General features: G+C 49.6%; 7 protein-coding genes across 7 annotated transcripts; 4 read left to right on the forward strand and 3 right to left on the reverse strand.

Moving 5' to 3' along the window:
- Positions 1 to 500: 500 nt before the first annotated feature.
- On the forward strand, positions 501 to 2,623 carry N7462_004322 (putative MFS hexose transporter; the record flags this gene model as incomplete). Its single annotated transcript, XM_057076048.1, has 9 exons — positions 501 to 667; positions 724 to 849; positions 934 to 1,037; positions 1,116 to 1,262; positions 1,309 to 1,419; positions 1,490 to 1,821; positions 1,886 to 2,226; positions 2,295 to 2,358; positions 2,435 to 2,623. 9 exons carry the CDS (start codon positions 501 to 503, stop codon positions 2,621 to 2,623), a joined length of 1,581 nt encoding a protein of 526 aa, XP_056935553.1.
- Positions 2,624 to 3,583: 960 nt separating this feature from the next.
- On the forward strand, positions 3,584 to 4,695 carry N7462_004323 (putative sexual development protein (LsdA); the record flags this gene model as incomplete). The annotated part of the gene is made up of 2 exons (XM_057076049.1): positions 3,584 to 3,922; positions 3,988 to 4,695. The coding sequence occupies 2 exons, from the start codon at positions 3,584 to 3,586 to the stop codon at positions 4,693 to 4,695; spliced, it is 1,047 nt and encodes a 348-aa protein (XP_056935554.1).
- A 467-nt stretch (positions 4,696 to 5,162) lies between these two features.
- N7462_004324 (polysaccharide lyase family 1 protein) lies at positions 5,163 to 6,534 on the reverse strand (the record flags this gene model as incomplete). The annotated part of the gene is made up of 4 exons (XM_057076050.1): positions 5,163 to 5,735; positions 5,846 to 5,942; positions 6,011 to 6,136; positions 6,200 to 6,534. 4 exons carry the CDS (start codon positions 6,532 to 6,534, stop codon positions 5,163 to 5,165), a joined length of 1,131 nt encoding a protein of 376 aa, XP_056935555.1.
- Positions 6,535 to 8,381: 1,847 nt separating this feature from the next.
- On the reverse strand, positions 8,382 to 10,528 carry N7462_004325 (multicopper oxidase family protein; the record flags this gene model as incomplete). The annotated part of the gene is made up of 7 exons (XM_057076051.1): positions 8,382 to 8,660; positions 8,724 to 9,087; positions 9,207 to 9,410; positions 9,466 to 9,623; positions 9,692 to 9,999; positions 10,053 to 10,169; positions 10,234 to 10,528. The coding sequence occupies 7 exons, from the start codon at positions 10,526 to 10,528 to the stop codon at positions 8,382 to 8,384; spliced, it is 1,725 nt and encodes a 574-aa protein (XP_056935556.1).
- A 1,259-nt stretch (positions 10,529 to 11,787) lies between these two features.
- N7462_004326 (nonhemolytic phospholipases C family protein) lies at positions 11,788 to 14,076 on the forward strand (the record flags this gene model as incomplete). Its single annotated transcript, XM_057076052.1, has 7 exons — positions 11,788 to 12,053; positions 12,133 to 12,397; positions 12,456 to 12,558; positions 12,613 to 12,999; positions 13,067 to 13,177; positions 13,239 to 13,441; positions 13,495 to 14,076. 7 exons carry the CDS (start codon positions 11,788 to 11,790, stop codon positions 14,074 to 14,076), a joined length of 1,917 nt encoding a protein of 638 aa, XP_056935557.1.
- Positions 14,077 to 15,009: 933 nt separating this feature from the next.
- N7462_004327 (putative amidase) lies at positions 15,010 to 16,900 on the reverse strand (the record flags this gene model as incomplete). Its single annotated transcript, XM_057076053.1, has 3 exons — positions 15,010 to 16,040; positions 16,110 to 16,537; positions 16,599 to 16,900. 3 exons carry the CDS (start codon positions 16,898 to 16,900, stop codon positions 15,010 to 15,012), a joined length of 1,761 nt encoding a protein of 586 aa, XP_056935558.1.
- Positions 16,901 to 18,201: 1,301 nt separating this feature from the next.
- On the forward strand, positions 18,202 to 19,612 carry N7462_004328 (uncharacterized protein; the record flags this gene model as incomplete). The annotated part of the gene is made up of 3 exons (XM_057076054.1): positions 18,202 to 18,420; positions 18,562 to 19,070; positions 19,126 to 19,612. The coding sequence occupies 3 exons, from the start codon at positions 18,202 to 18,204 to the stop codon at positions 19,610 to 19,612; spliced, it is 1,215 nt and encodes a 404-aa protein (XP_056935559.1).
- Positions 19,613 to 21,158: the final 1,546 nt, after the last annotated feature.

Consider the following 21,158-nt stretch of genomic DNA (forward strand, 5'->3'; position numbering starts at 1 on the left):
TGCGTTATACCTTTCTCGTCCAAGCGAACTTCCTCGGCGCCATAGTCTCGCTTTCTTGATCACCTTAGTCGCCAGAGTCCCCCAGAGGGCGAGGTTGGGGATGACAGCACGCTAAATTAGCCAATTTTGTGCACCAATAGCCGGGTTCAAACCCTACGGCGACTTGCACCAGATTGGTCGTCAGAAGACCCCTTGGCATCGCGTGAGACCCTTTCATATCAATTTTAATTCGAACAGGCTAGCCCCCGCGGTCCAGAAAATGGAAAGCTGGGGTAAAACACCATGTACGAAAAACGCCACGCGAGATCAGCCGGCTAATATCACAGTTCTTGTTATCCTGCGATGGTCAGATTTCATGGGTTTAAATGCCTGGGGGGTCCCACGGTGGAGTCTGCTTCCCCCTTCTGTAGGACGGACCCTGACCTTGGATACATATCCAAAATCACCATTGATTGATTGTTTGACATCCCAGCTACCGCCCTGAATCATACTCGGGCACCATGCCGATCGCTGTTGGAACATCCACCCTCAAGTCCGAGGTCGAGGTCGCCCAGGCCGAGACCCCGGAACTGGAGCAGGTCAAATGGTGGCAGGAGCCGGGTCTCCGTAGGCTTTACTTCTGGGCATCTGTCCTGTGTGTCGCATCGGCGACCACTGGCTATGACGGGTGAGTAACTCCAAGAGACTTCTGCGATATTCAAGAGCTGATCGACAGGAATATAGAATGATGCTGAATACGTCTCAAAACTTGGATTCATGGCAGAAATATTTCAATACTCCATCCGGCTCTAAGCTGGGATTGATGAATGCGATCTACCAGATTGGCAGTCTGGCCAGCTTTCCCTTCGTGTAAGTGAACGCATGAGCACTGCAGAACTCACGATCAAACAAGAAAATTAAGAAGCCCAACTAACCGCTGCTTGGCGTAATCAGTCCATACATGGCTGACCTGTGGGGTCGAAAGGTCCCGATCATCATCGGCTGTCTCCTCATGATCCTCGGTGGCTTCCTCGGTGCATTCTGCAAGGATTACGGAAGTATGTGGTGTCCTTCACCCCATCAATAAACATAGATGTGCCACTTTATTGGAAACAAGTACTAATTGAATCTCTTAGTGTACGTCGCCGGTCGTTTGTTCCTCGGGTTTGGCAACAGCTTGGCTCAGATGGCCTCCCCGGTCCTTTTGACCGAGATCTGTCACCCCCAGCACCGTGGCAAAGTTACTACCATCTATAATTGCTTGTGGAACTTGGGTGCTTTGGGTATGTCTTACCATTTTAGCATGAGTGACACTACTGACTGATCTAGTTGTCGCCTGGATTGCGTGGGGTACCATGTACATCAACAACGATTGGTCCTGGCGCAGTTTGACCCTGCTTCAGGTGTTCCCTGCTGTGATCCAAATTTCTCTGATCTGGTGTAAGTTGTTCTCCTAGATGCCTATGTGCCCTGGCTAGCATACACCTGTCTGACTGTTCATTTCCTCTAGGGGTTCCGGAGTCTCCTCGGTGGTTGGTGTCTAAGGAGCGATACGAGGAAGCCCTTGACATTCTCGCTTACTACCACGGGAACGGCGATCCACACAATAAGACCGTGCAGTTCGAATATCGCGAGATCAAGGAAACTATTCAGTTGGAGATGCAGTACCAGAACAATAGTAGCTATCTCGACTTCATGCGAACCAAGGGCAACCGATACCGTCTGGCGCTGCTGGTTTCACTGGGTATCATCTCCCAGTATAGTGGCAACGCGTTGTTCAGCAACTATACAAGTTTGATCTATAACAGTATGGGTATTACAGAGCAGAACAAAAAGATCCCGGTAAGTAGTCTCCTATACATTGCTTTGGTTTCGCCCTTCCTGACTAACTGCCCCCGATATTTAGCTGAACGGTGGGCAAACGCTGCTGAGTTTGGTTGTGAGTGTGAGCTCGGCCTTCTTCGTGGATCGCGTGGGACGTCGGCCGCTGTTCCTAGTGGCCACCGTGGGGATGGTACTCATGTTCCTTGCCTGGACCGTCACTTCTTCCGTGTATGAGCGGACCCAAGATGTCAAAACCTCCGGGTATCCCCAGGTTGTGTTCGTCTGGCTCTTCTCGGTTTTCTATGCGATCGCGTGGTCTGGCCTCCTGGTGGCATACTCGCTGGAGATCCTCCCGTATCGACTGCGTGCCAAGGGAATCATGATTATGAACCTGACTGTCCAGGCCTCCCTAGTCCTTGGAAAGTAAGCAGCCCCAAGTCCCCAGCCGGATCTGGTACACTCGTTTTCGTTTCCCATTCTGACTGTCCTAGCTACACTAATCCGATCGCCTGGGAAAAGCTGCCCCACCACTGGAATCTTTCGCTGATCTATACGGTATGTGATGTCACCTCCCCAGCCTCGTTGGCTGCTTTGTCCAATTACTAACGATTTATGTGTCTCGTTTGGCTAGATTTGGATTTTCATTGAGCTGCTCTTTGTCTACTTCTTCTACGTGGAGACCAAGGGTCCCACCCTGGAAGAACTGGCCAAGATCTTTGATGGTGAAGATGCGGCTGTGGCCCATGTCAGCCTGACCGAGGTGGAGAAGGAAATCGAGGTCAATGAGAAAGGCGCGATGTCTGAGGCTCGGGCCGTCTAAGTGAAAGAGTTCTCGATGTCGCTTGGTGCGCGATGGGCTTCTTGTTCGCAGTTTAATCTATATTCCCCTTTCTGCACTGTTATTTGTAGTATTTCGAATGAACGCATGAAAATTCCACCATGTATGTTTCAGGCAATAGTGAGTGTAATAGCATAGCATTAGTTACCATGGAAAGCTTGCATGACTAAAACCTCCCGGAAGATTGCCATTTTCCACTCTCTGTTTCTCGCTTTCCCCTGTCTATCAACTCGATGATCAAGTCCGTGGAAGGCATGGATTATTCTTCCGGGCCTATTGAAAGCGTTAATTAGTGCTCTCGTCCCCAGGCCGCCCCCACTCAGCTGATGCGCTTCGCGCAGGGTCTGCGGACCCTTTCTCCACGCCCTAGAAGCTTATTCGGCATTCGGGCAGCTAAGCCTCCTTAGCCTCGAAGCGTCTCGGCCCTGTCAAGCAGCCAGCGTCCCGACCTCTTTCGCGATCGGGATATTGCACTGCCGCACCCATAATATCCCAGAGGCTTGTCCCCTTCGCCCTCCTCGTACCTACCCAAATATTCCAAATGGAGGCAATAGATGATCTGCCAAAACCCTCGCACATGTATGACAGCCGGATCTCTTGACCAAAGACGCCACAGCGCCATCTCGGCCAACTAAATATAGTTCCGCTGTTGTACAGCACTTTCAACCAACAGAGGAATCTATAGTGTGTGATGCTCTTTCCAAGGCGGCTGTCCGCGCCTGCAGCACCGAGAGGCCAACGCGCCTGCCCGACAGACCCGAAGCTCGATATTTTGAACACTCGCACCAGGCTGCCGTTATGCTTCCCTCAATGCGTCCAACCTACCCTACTTAAACCCTGTCCACCTCCCACGATATTCATTGTTTTGTCCATCCTCTCTTTGGTTCCTCCTCCTCGCAGGTACTTTAAACTCTTACCAATCCCACTCTCTGTTACACAACCATGTATCGTCTCCTTCATCTCTTTTTCGTGCTGCTAAGTGGGACGTTCCTGGCCATTGCGGCCCCGGTTGAGCTTCCAGATGGCATGCCCTTTCCGAGCCCCAGCGAGCTCAAGTTGATCGAGAAGAAGGCCCATGGCACTCTTCCCAATGGCCCTCCTCCTCCGGTGATCAGTCAGGACGGTATCATAAACCTCAAATTGATTGCGTTCAACGAACTGTTTGAGGTCGCCTTCTTCAACGAGTTAATTACCAACATCACCGAGGGGGTCGAAGGATATCGCTTCACGGATACTGAGGATCAGCATCTCGTCCTGGAGTCCTTGAAGGCCATTCTTGCCGTAAGTTCTTCTCCATTAAATTTATCCATCGGTCTCCGACTAACGCAAACTCGTCGTAAAAACAGCAAGAAGAGCTCCATGCCCTGCGGGCTAACGATGCCCTTAGCCACTTCAACATCAATGAGATCGAACCCTGCAAGTACACATTTCCCGTTCAGGATTATGACTCGGCTATCGTTCTGGCATCCACCTTTACCGATGTTGTCCTGGGAACCCTGCAGGACGTGGTCGAGCGTTTCGCACTGGGACGAGATCCCGATTTAGCTCGCGAGATTTCTTCCGTTATCGGCCAGGAAGGCGAGCAACAGGGCTGGTTCCGAGTGATGCAGGGAAAGATCCCCAGCGAATTACCTTTCCTCACCACTAGCGACCTCAACTTCGCCTTCACAGCTATTCAAGGCTTTGTTGTTCCAGGCAGTTGCCCGAACATCAATGAGATCCCACTACGGACTTTTGAGGCCTTGAATATCCTCACTGCGCCAGGCCCTCAGAGCCAGAACATTACCGTCACATTTGAGGACCCCAACCATGAAGCTGAGCATCTGCTGTGGATAACCTACATCAACCAGCAGAATGTGCCCGTCGTCGAGCCTCTCGATATCCTCTCCCGAACCGGTACTACTGTTCAAGCTCAGGCTCTGTTCCCCTTTGATGACCATGAGATGAATGGCCTGACCATTGCGGCAATCACCAAGAGCGACGGTCCTTTCAATGATGCCAATTCGGTGGCCAAGTGGACGCTCGCAGGACCAGGGTTAATTATCGTCAACTAATGCAGATATTAGGCTTGGCTACGGCTCTCTGGTCTCTATGCCCGATTTACGACATGACGTTTTCATGCCTGCTGGGAGTCAGTCTTTCTTTCTTTGTTTGTTTGTCTTTTGTTGTTAGCGTTTCCCCTCTCCTTTAGTACCGTTAATATGTGACTTCGTATGAGCACGGATTACTTTTATCTTTTACCATGAAATCCTCGTACATACCCCTCACCTCCAAATGAAAGTCTTCAAGTCCATGTCAAAGCAACCATCAAATAGACAAAAGACAAAGGAGAAGAGTAATATTTAACGATTGCGTTGCAGGATCATACAATAAATTCCACATTCAGAGTATTTTCCTACGTTATGTATATAGTACATGACCCCTCCCTTCCCAATCACCTTCAACCCCGTCTGACTCCCTCTTTCCCTCCCCTCCTCTCTACCTCGAAAACTAATAACCAGCTTGTAGAATTTCTTGCATTTTACAGCTTACCCTGGCCCGCGTTCGAGTTAACACTCGAAACGACCGATGTATAAGCCGTTGCAGACGCAATGTTCTGTCCCGAGAACTTGGAGAAGAAACCGGTATCCGACTGAGAGAAGGTACCCGAGCTGCCGAACCCGTTGATCTGGCACACGCGGCCGAGGTAGCTGCTGCAGGCCGTGTTGGCAGAGGTCGACGGCGCGGTGAACAGCTCGCCATCGACGGGAGACTCGACGACGGTGTCGATGTTCTGGAACACGTTGCCCTCGGCCAGCACGTAGCCGCCGGAGCCGATCTCGAAGGCGTGGCCTGAGTTGTCGTACCAGTAGTTGTTGACTGCGTGCAGCAGAGTCGAGCCCTGCACCTTGGGGCTGCGGCCGCTTGTGTGGTAGATGTAGTTGCCCTTCAGGGTGACGTAGTCGTTCGAGCCGTCCAGGTAGATACCCCAGTAGTGATAGGTGTCGCAGGTGGCGGAGTACGAGCTCACACCGTTGATGTAGCTGTTGGAGATGGTGACACGCTTAGAGGCATCGGTGCCAAGAACGATGTGTTGCCGGCCGATGCGGGCAGTCTGTCCAGAGGTCAGCGATTCGGATGGTTCACTTTTTCTTCTCTACTGCCTTTCTCTTTTCTCCTTCTTTTTTTTATTGGTTTCCTGCGGAGGATGGAGTGTGTACTTACGGTGACGTGGTCGATCCAGACCATGTCGCTGTTGTCGATGGTGATGGCATCACCTCCCCAGACGTACTTGGGGTTAATATCGGTAATGGCGATGTTCCTGGGAGATGTGTTAGAGGACAGGCTCTTCTGTTTGACCTTGCGAGAACTGGGCGGATATTGACATACTGGATGATGATGTTGCTGGCACCGCTAACAATGCGAAGACCCTTGCCCTTGATCACACCGCTGGAGCCTTCACCGAGAATAGTCTTGTCGGAGGCAACGGTGATACCCAGAATACCAGCATTGTCACTGGAAGAATAGAGGTCAGCAAAAGAACTTTCGGTCCTCAGATGGAGAGCAAGGTCTTCTCACTAAGTGACAGAGACAGATGGAGCGCTTGACTCGTAGTTATCACACCAAGAGTTCTGGTTAATGGCAACCTGACAACCGGAAGCAGTACCCCAGGGAGCACATCCAGTGGCGGTGGTGGTACCCTCGCTGTTGGTGAAGTCAAAGGTCTTGGACAGGACAATAACCCGAGCCTCGTCGTCGCCAAGGTACGAGACCAGCTCGTCAATGGTATCCGGGTACACAGCAGTGGCGGACCCGCCACCAGTAACGCCCTTGGCGAACCCCTCCGCAGCGCCGGAGACACTCACGGCAGCAGCGTGGGCAGCAAAAGCTGCAAGAAGGGCGGTATACTTCATGCTGAGAAACGGTATCCCGGAAAATGAAGGGTGAGGAAGAGAGGTTGAAGAGGGATGAGATGCAACAATTTGGGGCGGGTGATCAGCGTATTCTTATATCTACCTCGGAAATATCGAAATAAGCCCGAAGATGAGACGACAGAACTCGGAAGGGCGATCATTGCGGATACGAAGAGCTCTTGGCTTCGCCATGCGCCCACCAACTAACTGGGTCTGGTCCTGTTCGTCCTGTTTTCAAATCCCATCGGTCACCGGAGCTGGAGGTGAGGTTGATACCGCAGTCATGCTTGGCGAATCAGAAACGCTATGCCCCGACAGCTAACCCCACGAGGGAGCATGGAAACACTCGGTGCAGTATATCCACTAGCCACCATTACGGAGCAGTCGCCAGGGGCACGTTAGCTTGAACCAGTCGGAAGGAAGCCCACAGTTGTCCAGAAGTTCGGGGATATTGGGAAACAGAGCGCCTGCGTCATCCACGCTAGCTTGTATCGGCGGGCAAGTCATGGATTTGCATGAATCAGGGCTCAAGCCAGCATCCGCATTCGCAACAGAAACGGCCATCAGGCCCGGCGAACAAATATTCCGCAAACTAAAATTGATTAAAGTATGTGCCGGACAGCGCCACACGTGTTGGAGGGATCAGCTCGGTGCATGGAAATGTTTCAGTCTGCGCTCCGTCGGCGACCCACTCTGCTCGATTTAGTAGGCTGGTCCAGAAGGGGCAGTCGGGCGCTTTACTCGGACGAGGCGTGCTCCGTGGTCAGCGTGGTCCTCTCTTTAATTTGAAGGGGTGAACAGGCTGTGACGCGAAGAACCTACACCAGATGTGCAATTTGCGTCGGAACAATTCCGGCGTTTCTTTGACGGTCAGGATATGCTGGAGTAGCTTGTTGGTGGTCTCAGGACGTGCGGGCGGATTTTGGAAGAACAAGACATTCTTCCGTCTTGGCGGTCGCCGACGGTCGAGCGGATTCAACAGAGTGGTGTTCTCGCCTCCATCTGGATCATCCGCGCAGATCAAAGTTTACAGTCATTCGAGTCCGGGGAAGTGCGTAGGGAAATTTTGCATCAATGACATCGAGCCGTCAGCGATGCAACCGTTTGATGTTCGCGGCGATCATCCATGGTGGGAACCCACTTGCTCTTGGGCTCCTCGACGAGGCGACAAGAGGGGGGGAAACACCATCTAGTGGGACGGAGTAGGTTTCAATATTGGGATATAGATATAGTAGTCACGGCCACGAATGCCCCTTTAGGCAATGCCAATGTGAGGCACCTCTCTATCATTGCCTGGTTTGAAAAGAGAAATGGGTACAATGTTGGGAGATTCTTTGTACATATTGCATTATGATAGATGCAGCTATATGGACCACATAATTTCTGGCGGGGCTTTCCTATTCTGGCTGCCGCCGCTTTTATCAGAGTGCTTAGGCTCAGGCGCAGTGAGTAGATTTCAGCACGGGCTCAGACTTGGTGATCATTTCAAGAAAAGTCATGTGAGAGATGATTAAAACTCAGATCACTTAACTATAGTTAACATACACGTCGCGCATGTTAAGTACGACCGAGTGGACGGAAAGCCCTATTCTCCACACGCTGTGCTGGTATGTGTTGAAAGGCTCCCAGGAGCTGTTTATCGAGAAAAATATTTCGTGAGATAAATCAAGCCATTTTAATCGGCTTTACTGGCATAGTGAAAAAAAAAAATGAATTAGTCGAATTCTACTGAAGAGGAGATAATTTGTGAAGATCATATAACTTATATTGTGACGGTTCTGAGCTCTGCTTTTAAATGTACAAGGTCAACCAGCCTTCAATCAGTCATTGGATAATACTGCTCTTTTTTACCCTCCCATAACATCCACAATCATCGCCATGCCACCAGCTAGATGCCAGACTATGTGGCAGTGTAGAAACCACAGACCAGGATTATTTGCCTGGAATCGTAGAACAGCATATGCTCGGCGAGGAATATAAACCGTGTCTCTCAACACTGCCTTCGATAAATCATAATTCGGGAATTCTGGGTCAAGGCCGGGAGGGAACGAGTCCTTGAAAGGATTGTATGATCCCCAGCCAATAGCCGCTTGGTAAACATGCAAGACATAGAAGTTATGGCCGTGCTATACAGAACTGATTAGCTATATTTCAACTCTTTATTGTGCGTGGAGGGGGGTTGTTTTCACTAGATGGAAAGGATGGCCCCCATCATCCAGATTGTTGAGCACAATATCCACCCAAATTGGCTCAGGGCCGGTCGATATTGAAAATTGATTCTTGTCCCATTGGGCCCGGGGAAGATCGATCAAAGGAACGCGTGGTTGTTGCTGAGGTCGCCAGGAAGTAGAGTTGAAGTAGCCCCATGGTTCATTCTCGTTGATGGCCATTTTCTGGATTTTGGTGTAGACCACATGAGTCTCGTGCGCCACCAAAGGTAGCAATGCTAATACTGATGACGCTGAAGGGATCTTATTGACATCAACGTGCGTGGGATTTAGCAAATCGATAGATTCAACTGAGCAGTTTTCAAAGTCAAAGTACGGCATCATGCTAAATGACTGGTTCAGAGTCAATGCTAAGTTAGGGAGTTTGAAGTCTCTGTAAATCCGCCCACAAGGCTTTATTAGAGAATCTGAAACTGCAAAATTTGGAAGCGGTGGGTCACAAACTTGGTATGGAGAGCAACCATCATATTTGATTTGTCTCTGTGAAGGGGCTTTTGAGAGGGGCGTAGGATCAAATCCATTCGTTGGCCGGGAAAAAGTATTCCAGCAGACTGGGCTTCAGAAGATTGTTTTTGCACTTCTACACCGTCCAACGCGATGACTTCCAGAAACCAATCTGCAAATTGCAGAGTAAAACCAGCCATTGAACTATTCCCCACGAGTTAGTTTCTGTCTCCGAATTAGATCAACTTCAATATCATACCCAGTATTAATCACACGAATACGGTACGTTGAATCCCTTTCCAGTGCCAAAAATGAGAAATCTGGGCATTGAGAAATGCAGTCCACTGGTCGCGCAGGTACTGCCATTTCACATTCAAACCGACCAACTCCATTTATGAGGAGCGAGTCTGGTACTGGCTGTCAATCGCATCAGTATGAATTGTAGCTTCAAAATCGAGACGGCAATGGCATAACAAGAGATATACCTCATTTCCAAAGGACGCCGCAGACATGTAATGGGACATGAGTTTTGCGGCTGGTTGATGGTACCAGTCACCGATCTGGAGAAGGAGCTCTCTATCATAACCGAATAATTCCTTCTCGACAAGCTCTGAACCGGAAGCTGGTTTATGAACCACAATTGCCCCATAAAGACCTTCCGCATGTTTTAGATCTGTGTGAGCATGGTACCAAAAGGTTCCCGCTTGATTTAAGGGAACGACGAAGTCATAAACAAAACTATCACCAGGTTGAATCTCTAACTGTGTTACGCTAGGCATCCCATCCATAAAATCTGGATCCTTAGAACGTTGGCTATTATGTAATAGGATATTAACTTGGACCTACTAGGGACATTTAGACCATGCCAGTGAATGGTGACATTCTCCTCGCTCAGATGATTTTCAACGGTGATGATAAGGTGATCACCGGTCCGGGTTTCAATAGTGGGCCCGGGAAACTGACCTAAGGAAGATTCAGACCAAGAAATGAATTAGAGAGGACCCTGCTCTCTTCATTTTACACTTACTATTGATTGAGTAAACGGACCTTCGAACCCCATCAGGGCGCGCGTCCAGCTTTGATAATTTCCAATTTAATCTTTGCAAAGTTGGCTTACGCGAAACATGGAGATCTGGTGCCAATTCAAACCGATTGGTGGTGTTTGAGAGAACAGTAGAATCAATACCCACCCTTTTCCATTGAGAAGAGATCAGGAGTGACGGCGAGGAATGATTTAAAGTAAGATAGGCAAGAGCAACCATCACACAAAAGGTTGAGAGGAAAGTCCACGGGCCATTCGTTGCCTTTTTCTGACCTGCCATCCCTTGGAATTGTTGCCGAGATCATGAGATGGTCTCATTCGAAGCTTAATTCAAGAATACCTCTCTTCCCACGCCACTTCCCCCCAGTTATAAGAATAGAAGGGCATCCCAAGAAGTCCGAGAAACCAAGAACAACACCATGTCACCCGATTCGGCAGTGATTTGCATGGTGTGATCATCATGCCCCTGTATGCAACTCGTGGACCAATCGGTCCCCTCCATGGACCACGTGAGCCCCAATTGGCAGCGATTTAATTTGGTTTGTTGATGTCGCACTCGATCGTCCCTAAACTGATGTGGGCTTGGTGAGGGGAATCGCGACTGTACTGGATGCGAATTTCAGGGCATCTTCCTAATCGCCCAATGCCTTCGCGAGGCCCCTACAAACCGACCTATTGGGCGATAGATCCTTGCTCACAAGGTACAGTCATTGTCTGCAGTCTGCAAGACTAGCACAGAACTTTGTTTGCAGAAAACGTAATATTGCTCTAATTCAAGATAAGTGCGGCGCGCATATAACAATTATTATCCTCATCTTTCCTCCGGTCGGGGTGATGTCCACTTCCCGTTGGAAGACTGCAGGCTCATCAGGCCCAAATATCGTTCCACGGCTTTAAGCGAAGCCCGCTAAAACACTTCGGAGGCTAGTTCTCCCGAATTGAAGTAGTTCGTCTGTCTTGATTATTGAAACAACATCGGAGTTCTCCGAGGGCCATAAAAGACATCTAGGTACATGCTTGTGAACTTCTTGATGGGAAATTACGAGAACTTCATCCGTATCATTGCAGCTTGATCGCTAACCCAATCTATCAACGCACCATCTGCGAATGAACCTGACTGGTAATTGAACTGTCAAGATACCAGTTCAAATAGATCGCTTCCCAGCATTTTCACTGGGTTTCTACGTTGCATGGTGCTAGCGCTACTGCAGGTGTATTTCTTGAAGCTTATTTGATTAAATCCGGTTGCACATCTTTCTAATTGCATCGCTTTCGTTGGTTCGTTCTCCAAGGGAACCCATCCAGTTCCTGAGCTGCATTCATAAAGCCAATAATCGGTCCAGTATCAGACACGTGAAAAGATTTCAACATCCCCGCATCGACGATGTTACGAAGATTGGGCACTTCGTCCGTCGAATATATCTTGGAGTTGGAATATATAAAAGAAGCAAAACATGACATACTGCATCCTTCCTTTTATGACACATTTCAACCGTTGAAATTGGCGCATCGGCCATAAACAACAGGAAACCACCAAATATGATCTCAAAGGCCGGAGTTCTGACACTCCTCTTGAGTGCCAGGCCTATTGTTGCCGATTCTTTATCCACAATCAAACATGTGGTTATCTTCATGCAAGAGAATCGGTCATGGAATAGTGTCGGTATTCCCGAAAACCAAATAGATAAGGCACTTTCAACTGACCACGGGATATTCCAGTATTTTGGGACTATGGCTGGCACTCGTGGGTTTGCCGACCCTAATGTTCCAGTCAACAGCGCCACAAATAAGTCTACCTTTTACCAGTAAGTTGATTTGAGTGTGATACTTGGGGAGAAAGAAATCATTCCGCATAATTTCTGCGAGCTCACCAATAACACTCAGAGTGGTCGACTCTGATCTCTCAACCGCAACCGATTGGCTTCTCCCCTTTTACTTGGGTTATGAAGGCGGCACCTGGCCCAATGCCATTCAGTGTATGACCGCTGGGAGCAATAGCTACAAATCCAACCATTATGCACTTCATGGGGGACTGAACGATTGGTGGGCTATTCAGAACACTCCTTGGAGTTGGGGGTATATGAAGCGTAGCGACATTCCCGTTCATTTTGCCATTGCTGAAGGATGGACGGCCGGGGACATGTATCAGGTAAATAATCAGTTCTCCTCTTGCAACTCCCACTCTCACACCTCTCATAATTCCACAGGAGTCGGTCATTGCATCTACCAACCCAAACCGTGTTACTCTTGTCAGCGGAACAATCGGCGTCAGTGAAACTGAACCATATCTCGACAACTATGAGACTCCTGGTGAGTGAAAATTGCAGTTTATCAGGAGTGCCAAGCTAACTGGAGCTCTACAAGGCTGTGAGAAGTCTGACATGAGCTGCTATCCCCTCACTTGGGAAACAATTTATAACTATTATCAGGAGGCCGGTGTTACCTGGCAAGTTTATCAGGACACGGATAACTTCGATGACAATCCTCTGGCATGGTTTGAGAGTTTCCAAGACGCCTCGTCGACTTCAGAGTTGGCAACTCGGGGCCTGTCCTATTTAGGCTTAGATGCATTCTACGAGGCAGCAAGCAACGGAACTCTTCCCATGGTCTCTTTCATTGTCGGGCCCACTGAACTGTCCGAGCATCCACCATACATGCCCAGTGAGGGTGCATGGCTGCAGAAGCAGGTTGTAGATGCTGTGGTAAATGGTCCGGATTATAACACCACAGCATTGCTCATAAGTTATGACGGTAAGAAATGTCATCTACTGTTGCTACCATGCAAATCCTCGGAATTTCAAAAGGCTAAGGATGACAGAAACTGGTGGGTTCGGGGATCATGTCACCCCTTTCCACTCCGATAATGGTACTGCGGGAGAGTGGATTGATGATCCTTACGATCTCTTCGGATACACCTTTACAGGCCCTGGTTTGTCCCTCCTCCACATATGTATCTTCGTCTGCCACGAAACGGCTGATTGAGGCTATAGGTTTCCGTGTTCCGTTTTACATCGTTTCTCCCTGGACACGCGGTGGCCGTGTCTTCACTGAGCGATCCGATCATAATTCTCAAATCCTGTTCTTGGAGGCTTGGCTGACAGCCTTGGGCTATTCCAATATCACGACAGACTATATGGAGCCGTGGCGTCGGGAACACATGTCCGATCTGGTCAACGCGTTTGATTTCTCCAAGGTATGAAAGGACTTATCACATCTCCTTAGACAACTGCTAATATCAAGCTCTAGCCTGACTACACAATTCCCGATATTCCAAGTGTGAATACTCCTGCCACCGATTCCAGTGGGAGTTACACAGGTACAGCCACCTGCGAGTCCACATATAAAGTACAGCGCCCCACTGTCCCTTACGGCGAGCAGAATGAAACTTCAGCACTTTACTTCGAAGACGGATATAAGGAGGTTGTCGGCTACTTGACTGAGGGCCGGTATCTGACCTTTGAAAAGGAAGGATATGCTCTTACCAACGAGGGCAGCTCTTCCACTCTGACCGTTACCAGCTCTACTTCCGCTCATGATTCGATCAACCAGCGTTGGGTTATTTCCTATAATAGCGACGAGGAAAGTCAGATTTACTACATTGCTAGTGCTTACGATGGTCGCTATCTTGGTGCTGATGGCGCACTGACATCTTCCAAGTCTACAGCCGCTGAAATTGGCATTACCTTCCTTGGTAATGGAGCTGGGTATACCTTGAAGTATGAGTCTGGCTCTGAGTATATTGATGTGAGCGACGATGCTCTCAAAACTGCGGCTACCTCAGCACCATCTCAGGGTTTCACAGTTTACTCTGTCACATACAATGACTAAAGGAGATGAAGGAATTTTACTCAGCCAAGGGCCCAGGGGTATGAGAAATCATATATAGGAAAATTTGTATCTCTTCGATCTTTGGTTTGGCCTAAGAATGGTTTATGACGCCATATGTAGGCTCACTACATCAAAACAAAGCTTTGAATTAAACTGTCAATGAGATCCGGCTTATCATTTGATAATCGCCAGCCATCACTATTGATATCGTACAAGCAGCCAATAACCCAGTTTTGTAGAGACCCCAAGCGGACAGTGTGGCGAAAGAAGTGATTAAGTATCAACTACTATTGCAACCCCTTCAACGCAAGGCAGGGACTGCACAGACCCATGATCAGGCTCAGCGAGGCTGATCCGTGTGATTACATAATGATCACTGGACCAGCTCAGGTTGATCAGGGGCGTGCTCAATTTTACTCAGTGATCAAAAAGCGGCGATGGGCGAGCACTAGAACGGAAGGGGAAGGCCAAGAATTGCCATATAGGTGGGACAATGGTATCTATAGAGAGCTTCCAGAAAGGCCCAATGATCCACTTTCGGTCGCAATGGCCCCATGTGGCATATTGCTTGTTCGGCATGTCGGGATCGAAAATGGCGGTCTGCAAGGTAAGTCATATATATTAGCTATTGCACTTTCATCTACTCGTCAGACCTAAGCAAGATGGGGAAGGAAGTGGAACTGCCGGCAATATCACGTCTCCCAACGGAATCCGTAATTTCCCAATAGGTGATATAGCGCAGTAGTTTGGCGGACAGAACGGACGGGCATTACACAAAATAGGAAGGAGAAGAAAGAAGGTCTGTGGAGTATCATCTATTAATTTGCTCTCTATTCATACATGATGCATGGTATTACAGTGTATAGATGCGACCAAGTCCCTCGCCTCCAGGCGAATTCAATGTAACAAAAGCGTCGCTGGGCTCCGCGTCACTTACATGATCACGGGCAGGTTGCGCTCGAGGTAGCCGCGCCACTCAGGAAGAGTGCGCTGCCACTTGGTGCCCGAGGTCTTCTGAAGATCCTCAATGGCGCTGGCGTACTTGATGAGGGTAGGCTCCGAGAAGGCAGTGTTCATGATTGCCAGGCCATAGGGCATGCCGGACTCCTTGCTGGTACCAGCGGGTACGGTGATGACAGGGTAGCCCGCCTGAGCAGCAATCTGAATGCTCTGGGCAACATCCGGAGGCACCAAGAGACCATCCAGGGTGCGGTTGTGGTACTTCAAAGCGGCGTCGATGCCCTCCTCGCGGGTGGTACGCTGGCAGAAGGCCAGAGCCGACCAGTAGGTCTCGTTCATGATACCCTTGCTCTCCAAGGAGGCGAGGAAACCGTCCTGGCCGGAGCCAAAGGCGGGGTGGATGCCGGGGAAGCCACCCTCAGAGCCGTAGTTATCCTCATTGTACTGGACAAGATCCTCAAGGGTCTTGATGTTGGTGTTGTTGACCTCAGCGAGGTAGTCGCGCAGGTTGTTGTAGAAGTCAACCTTGATATACGAGTACTCCGACTCGTTGGCGTAGCCACGAGTCGAGCCGTAGTCCCAGTTCCAGCCATCCGGCGAGACGATCTCCTTGTAGTGAGGCAGCTCGGTACCATTGATGATGGTAGCACCGGCTGACTTGATCAGGTCGAGGAGCTCCTCCAGCTGAGCGATCTGGTCGGCATCGCCCAGCGCCCAGAAGGACTTCCAGGGCAGGCCAAACACGGCACCCTTCAGGGCATCCTTGTTGGTCAGGAACTGAGTATAGCCGCCCTTCGGGGTCAGGCCTTTCTGGGCAAGGGTGTAGTTATCCCGCGTATCAACACCGTAGATGGCATCCAGAGTATACACAGCATCTCTGACAGTCTTACCAAAGGTACCGATGGTATCCTGGTGCAAAGACTCGGGGATGACACCAGCACGGGAAGTCAATCCGACAGTGGGCTTGATACCCACAATAGCGTTTCGCTGCGCGGGGTTGATGACTGAGAGACAATTAGTGATTGGTGGACAAAGGTTTACAAAGTTTCTCCCTGTTGGAAGATTTCACATACCACTTCCGTCGGTCTCGGTGCCGAGGGCGATGGGGATCAGGTTAGCACCCACAGCAACACCAGGACCAGTGCTGCTACCACCGGGGTTGACGGTGAAGTTGTAAGCACTACGGCACTGACCACCACGGGCAGTGAAGCCCTCGGAGTAATTGTTCGAACGCATATCCGCCCACTCACTCAGGGCGCCCTTGCCCAGCAGCAGAGCACCAGCCTTGCGAAGACCGTGGACCACGTGAGAGTCACGAGGCACGACGTTACCAAGCAGGGCCCAGCAGCCTGCAGTGGTCTCCATGCGGTCCTTAGTGGCGATGTTATCCTTCACAATGAAGGGGATGCCATGCAGAGGACCACGAACTTTGCCCTTGGCACGCTCCTCATCCAGCTTCTGAGCAATGGAGAAGGCATCCGGGTTGAATTGCAGAATGGCACTGCGTATCCAGTCAGTCCTGTCATCGGAATCAAGGGGCATTCGAAACGTACTTCAGATACGGCTGAGTCTGGTGAATCCGGTCGAGATAGCACTCGAGCAGCTGAACGCTGGTGAGAGAACCATTGCTCATGCGCTGCTGGATGTCATCCACGCTGGCCTCCTCTAGCTTGAACCCATGACAGTGGCGCATCGGGAACAGCGAGGCACCAGGGGCACCCAGGCGAGGGAAGTCGAAGGCATAAGGGTTCGTCAGAACCTGCGAGGCGACCAGAGTATCAACCTCCTCAGCCTTGTAGGGCACAGCAACAGCAGAGCCGGCCAGAGCCAGGCCGCTCACGAGAGCCTGCAACAAGGGCGACATGGTGTGAATGACAACAATCAGATCGCGAATCCCCACCAAAAAACCATGTGGCAAAGACCGGAGACCGACGATCTCCCAGGGGAGCTTGGCTTCATATACCGACCCGTGCAGGCCGTTCATCCCGCGCAACATTCATGGAGCCGTGACTAATCGAGCAATGTCGCCCCGCCCTTTTTTTCGCGCGACGGCCATTCCGCCCCATTGAATGGATGCAATGCCTGATATTCAACCAATTCACCCTTCCTCTCGACTCCTAGTCCTTCCTAGTCCCTCCACAGTTGACACTTGGGATCGGAAGGCTCGGATGGAAGTCGTGTATCAACCCCCGACGGCCTGACAAGGCACTCCAGCGAACACATCGCCAGCGAACCAAGAGAGACTCCTTGCGCCCCTCGGTGCCATTGTCGCTTCCGAGATCCTTCTGGATCAATAAGCTTGCGACGACCCCGTTGGAAAAAGTAACCTCCTGCCTAATTGCTCATAGCTCTCCAGGTGCCGAAGATTCTGCAGGGCTGTCCACGGTCGGCTCCGGGTCTCTCCCGAGTTTTCCTTGATCGTAACCACCGATCTGGGCCCACCTCTTGGGTTGGTGGTGAAACTAGCGCCTATCATTACGCGTTGGAAACGCCTGATAGGCTTGTTCGGATCGCTGGATGGATCGATGGAGGGCTACCAGATGCACATTCATAAATGCCTCGCAGGAATATGCTAGAATATCAACGGTTCTAAGATTTTAAGATAGAGACGCATTGACCCTGCATAGGATCAATCTTCCCTGAGATCTTTGGTTCTTGGGGTTTCCTTTTCCGTTGAGGATACTCCGTCTACGATGACATCAACATGCGAGTTTCTACCATCCATCGGGAGATTTTTTTTTTGAATTTTCCCCCCGAACCTTGAATCCAGATCAGATGGCCAATCCGACCGACGGAGCCTGGGAATCCCCCATTAGGGCTAGAGAGTTTGGAACACAATCAATCTAGACTCCACTATTTCCTTGACGCAGTGGTCTCGGCAGAGTCCCGGCGTGCTAATACTCGATCTCGTTGGCTGCTCGAATGAATTAAGAATTGGAATATATGAAAACCAAAGACCCGCATCTGCGTCCACTTTCCTCTACAAGTGAGCAGATTCCGCGATTTTCCTTCGTTCCGGCCTCGGCGCTGCTCGTTCGTTCATTATAGTCAGGGCTTGCGGTCCCTTCACATTCACTTAGATCTTTCGAAACAACGAGCCAACATGGCTTTCTAAAGCACGAAATTAATCATGCCATCATCTTGATACTATCTGCACCATCTATCATGACAATTCCCGCCGATATCCTCGCGGCCAATGCGTCGGGGAGAATTCCCGACGGTGTCTCGCTCTCATATCTTGCACAGTCTCGCGATGGCTCGGCCATCGCAGGCATCCTGTTCCTCGTCTGCTTCACCGGCGTGCTCATGATTCTCCGTCTCTATGCGCGAGTGTTTTTGGTGAAAAAGCTTGGTTCAGACGATGCATTGGCGATCTTGACGTTGGTAAGTCATCTCTCTAATTCCATGTTCATCATCATCGAGAGAGAGGCTCAGTCAATGGGCATTTCCCATCTCGATGAATTTTATCAACCGCTCCTTGGTATATCTATAGTCACATGCTAATCCATTATCATTTACAAACAGATTATTTATATTGCTTTTGTGATCCTGTCCATCGTTCTCATCCACCTCGGCAGTGGCCGCCACATTGATTACATCGAATATGTACTTTCGTTAGCAACCGTCCGCAAGACCGAAGTCCTCGACTTCGTCGCCCACATCCTCTATACGACCGCCCTTCTCCTTTGTCGACTCTCCGGTCTCGCATTCTATTTCCGTCTAACGGCGCGCTCCAGCAAACTACGTCTCGGTATCACCATCGTCGCCGGGGTGATTACCGCCGCCTATCTTCCCCAGCTCTTCCTTCTGATCTTCCATTGTAAACCCGTCACCGGTCTTTGGCCATATGCCTGGCAGTCTGAACCCATCACCTACAAGTGCTTGTCCTGGGGATTGGTATATTCAGTCAATTCCGGCGTCTCTTTGGCATGCGATGTGATGATGTTTATCATTCCTGCCATCCTCATCAAGCAACTCCATATCTCGATGGAGAAGAAGGTCAAGCTTTCGCTGGTCATGTTCCCTGGTGTCTTGTGCGTAACATTCATATCTTCACTTGGTCGAACATCCGTCTAACAGTCTATACAGCGTGATTGTGATTTCCGCCGTCCGCGTCTGGCTCGTCGTCCGAGGCCAATGGGCCGCCGATGGCAGCTGGGCCTACAACCCCATGCTGTGCGTCGAAAACGCAGAAATCGCTAGTACCCTGATCGCGCTATCGGTTCCCGCGCTGAAGCCTGTCTTCGGCAACCTCTTCTCCCACCTGACGGAGTACACCTCCAGTCACACTCGCTCGCGGTCTGCCGGGCGGCTGCGAAGCCACTCGAAGCCCATCAGCGGCCTAGGTTCCAACACCCGGGACGACAAGAGACTGATCCGGTGGTCCGAACTTGGCCATGATGACTACGAGATGATGCCGTCCGAAGTGTCCGTGGTTCGGGATATGCATGGCCCGACCTCCAAAGCGCCGGGCATCCGCGTGACGAACGAGGTTAATATAACACGGGGCGAGGAACATTCACCTTCTCAGCCCTCCTCGCGAGCTACGTCTCGCGCCTCCTCACGAGCAACATAGAATAATTATTTGCATATAATACAAATAGACTAAAAGTTCTTTCTTTTCTTCATTTCTCCTCACTCGAGCTACCTTCTGTCGAAAAGCGCTATGGGAAAAGAATTTCAAATAAAACAGAAATATGTCTATCTTGGAAATCGTCCAAGGCAGCTGGGATAAGTCTATAAATTTAGTGGTGAATTCCATCCGAATTTGCGATCTTGGCCCCACCATATATTGAAAATGGCATTCCCTATAGATCTTATAATCATTCTGATCGAAAGAGAGGATACATATGACAAAATTAAGACCATCATGGAATTTTATACTTCAAATTTGTCATGAGTATGATAATGACTGAATGCTGACGAACTTTCTGAAAATGATCTGTGCGAGGGGCCCGGATGTCAACAGCGAGAAATCCGTCTGTCAACCTTTCCCCGTAAGAACCGGCTACCAATAGCAGTTGATTTTTGACGATAATGGTGCGATATTATCAGAGAAATGCTCTATGAAAATTTGAGTTATTTCTATCAATCCCCCTGAAGGGGTGGAGCAAACATATGACAGGATTATAAGCGTTCTTGTGTCCACAAACGTTGTAGGGATGACTTTTTCCGACAGGATATTGGTGCACCGCATTTTGATTTACATGTATATATCGTCTCATTAAGTTGAGCCACACTTATTGTAGAAACAAAAAAAAATAAAATATAAGAAAAAGCAAAAGAGTTGTACACTATTTTGCCAGAGCTGCCCAGAGGTGTTGTTTTCTGAAACTTGTTTTTGGGGCAAAAATGTTTCGGGTTTGTATCTAACATTCTTACGCGTAGATTGCATAGGAAATCTCGTTCTTCTTTTCGACAATTTGTCAAAGCAAAAATGCGAAAAATCTCCCGTATTTCGGCCCGTTATCTATGAACGATTGTCAGTTCCCTATAATCATTTGAGCGATGGTGTCCACTACTCGCTTCTCTCATGAGCAAGATTGCGACTGGGGAATTATTTCCTTCCCAGATCCATTCTACAATACGCCCCCGGGTTTTGTGTCCTGCAATCTTGCAGCCTAGGCTTTGAATTCTTTTGCGCATACCCCGGAGAGGGACTTAATTTCTTGACAAATACATACAGCTTCAGGCTTCAAAATTACATAATGATCCCCATGGTCTCGTACCCATATAGTATTGCCTATATGTACAACGCAATGGTGTTGATCCGCTGCGGTGAAAGTTTTGAATTACCCTCCAGCAATGCAGAGCTGACAGGCATATGACAATCATTTAGCCCCTGTAATCATCGCCTTAAAGTTCCCTTTTGATATTCCTGGACCCTTGTTTTTCGGTTTTCTGGCATTGCGAACTTGGTTTCCATACGAACACGTCCCTGCAGCACGGCAAACGAAATGCCCAATCCCTCACAATCCTCGATAAATTTCTTTTTTCAATAACACGATAGTTGTTCAATTTCCGACTGATCTGGCATACTAGATGGTTTCTAATAGCTTCAGGGAGTTTGGTAGGTGAAAATGCGTTCTTGCGGTGTGAATTTTTCTTTCTGTAAGGTGCAC

Source organism: Penicillium macrosclerotiorum (assembly GCF_028827735.1).
Source record: "Penicillium macrosclerotiorum strain IBT 26536 chromosome Unknown utg000003l_segment0_segment0, whole genome shotgun sequence".
NCBI lineage: Eukaryota > Fungi > Ascomycota > Eurotiomycetes > Eurotiales > Aspergillaceae > Penicillium > Penicillium macrosclerotiorum.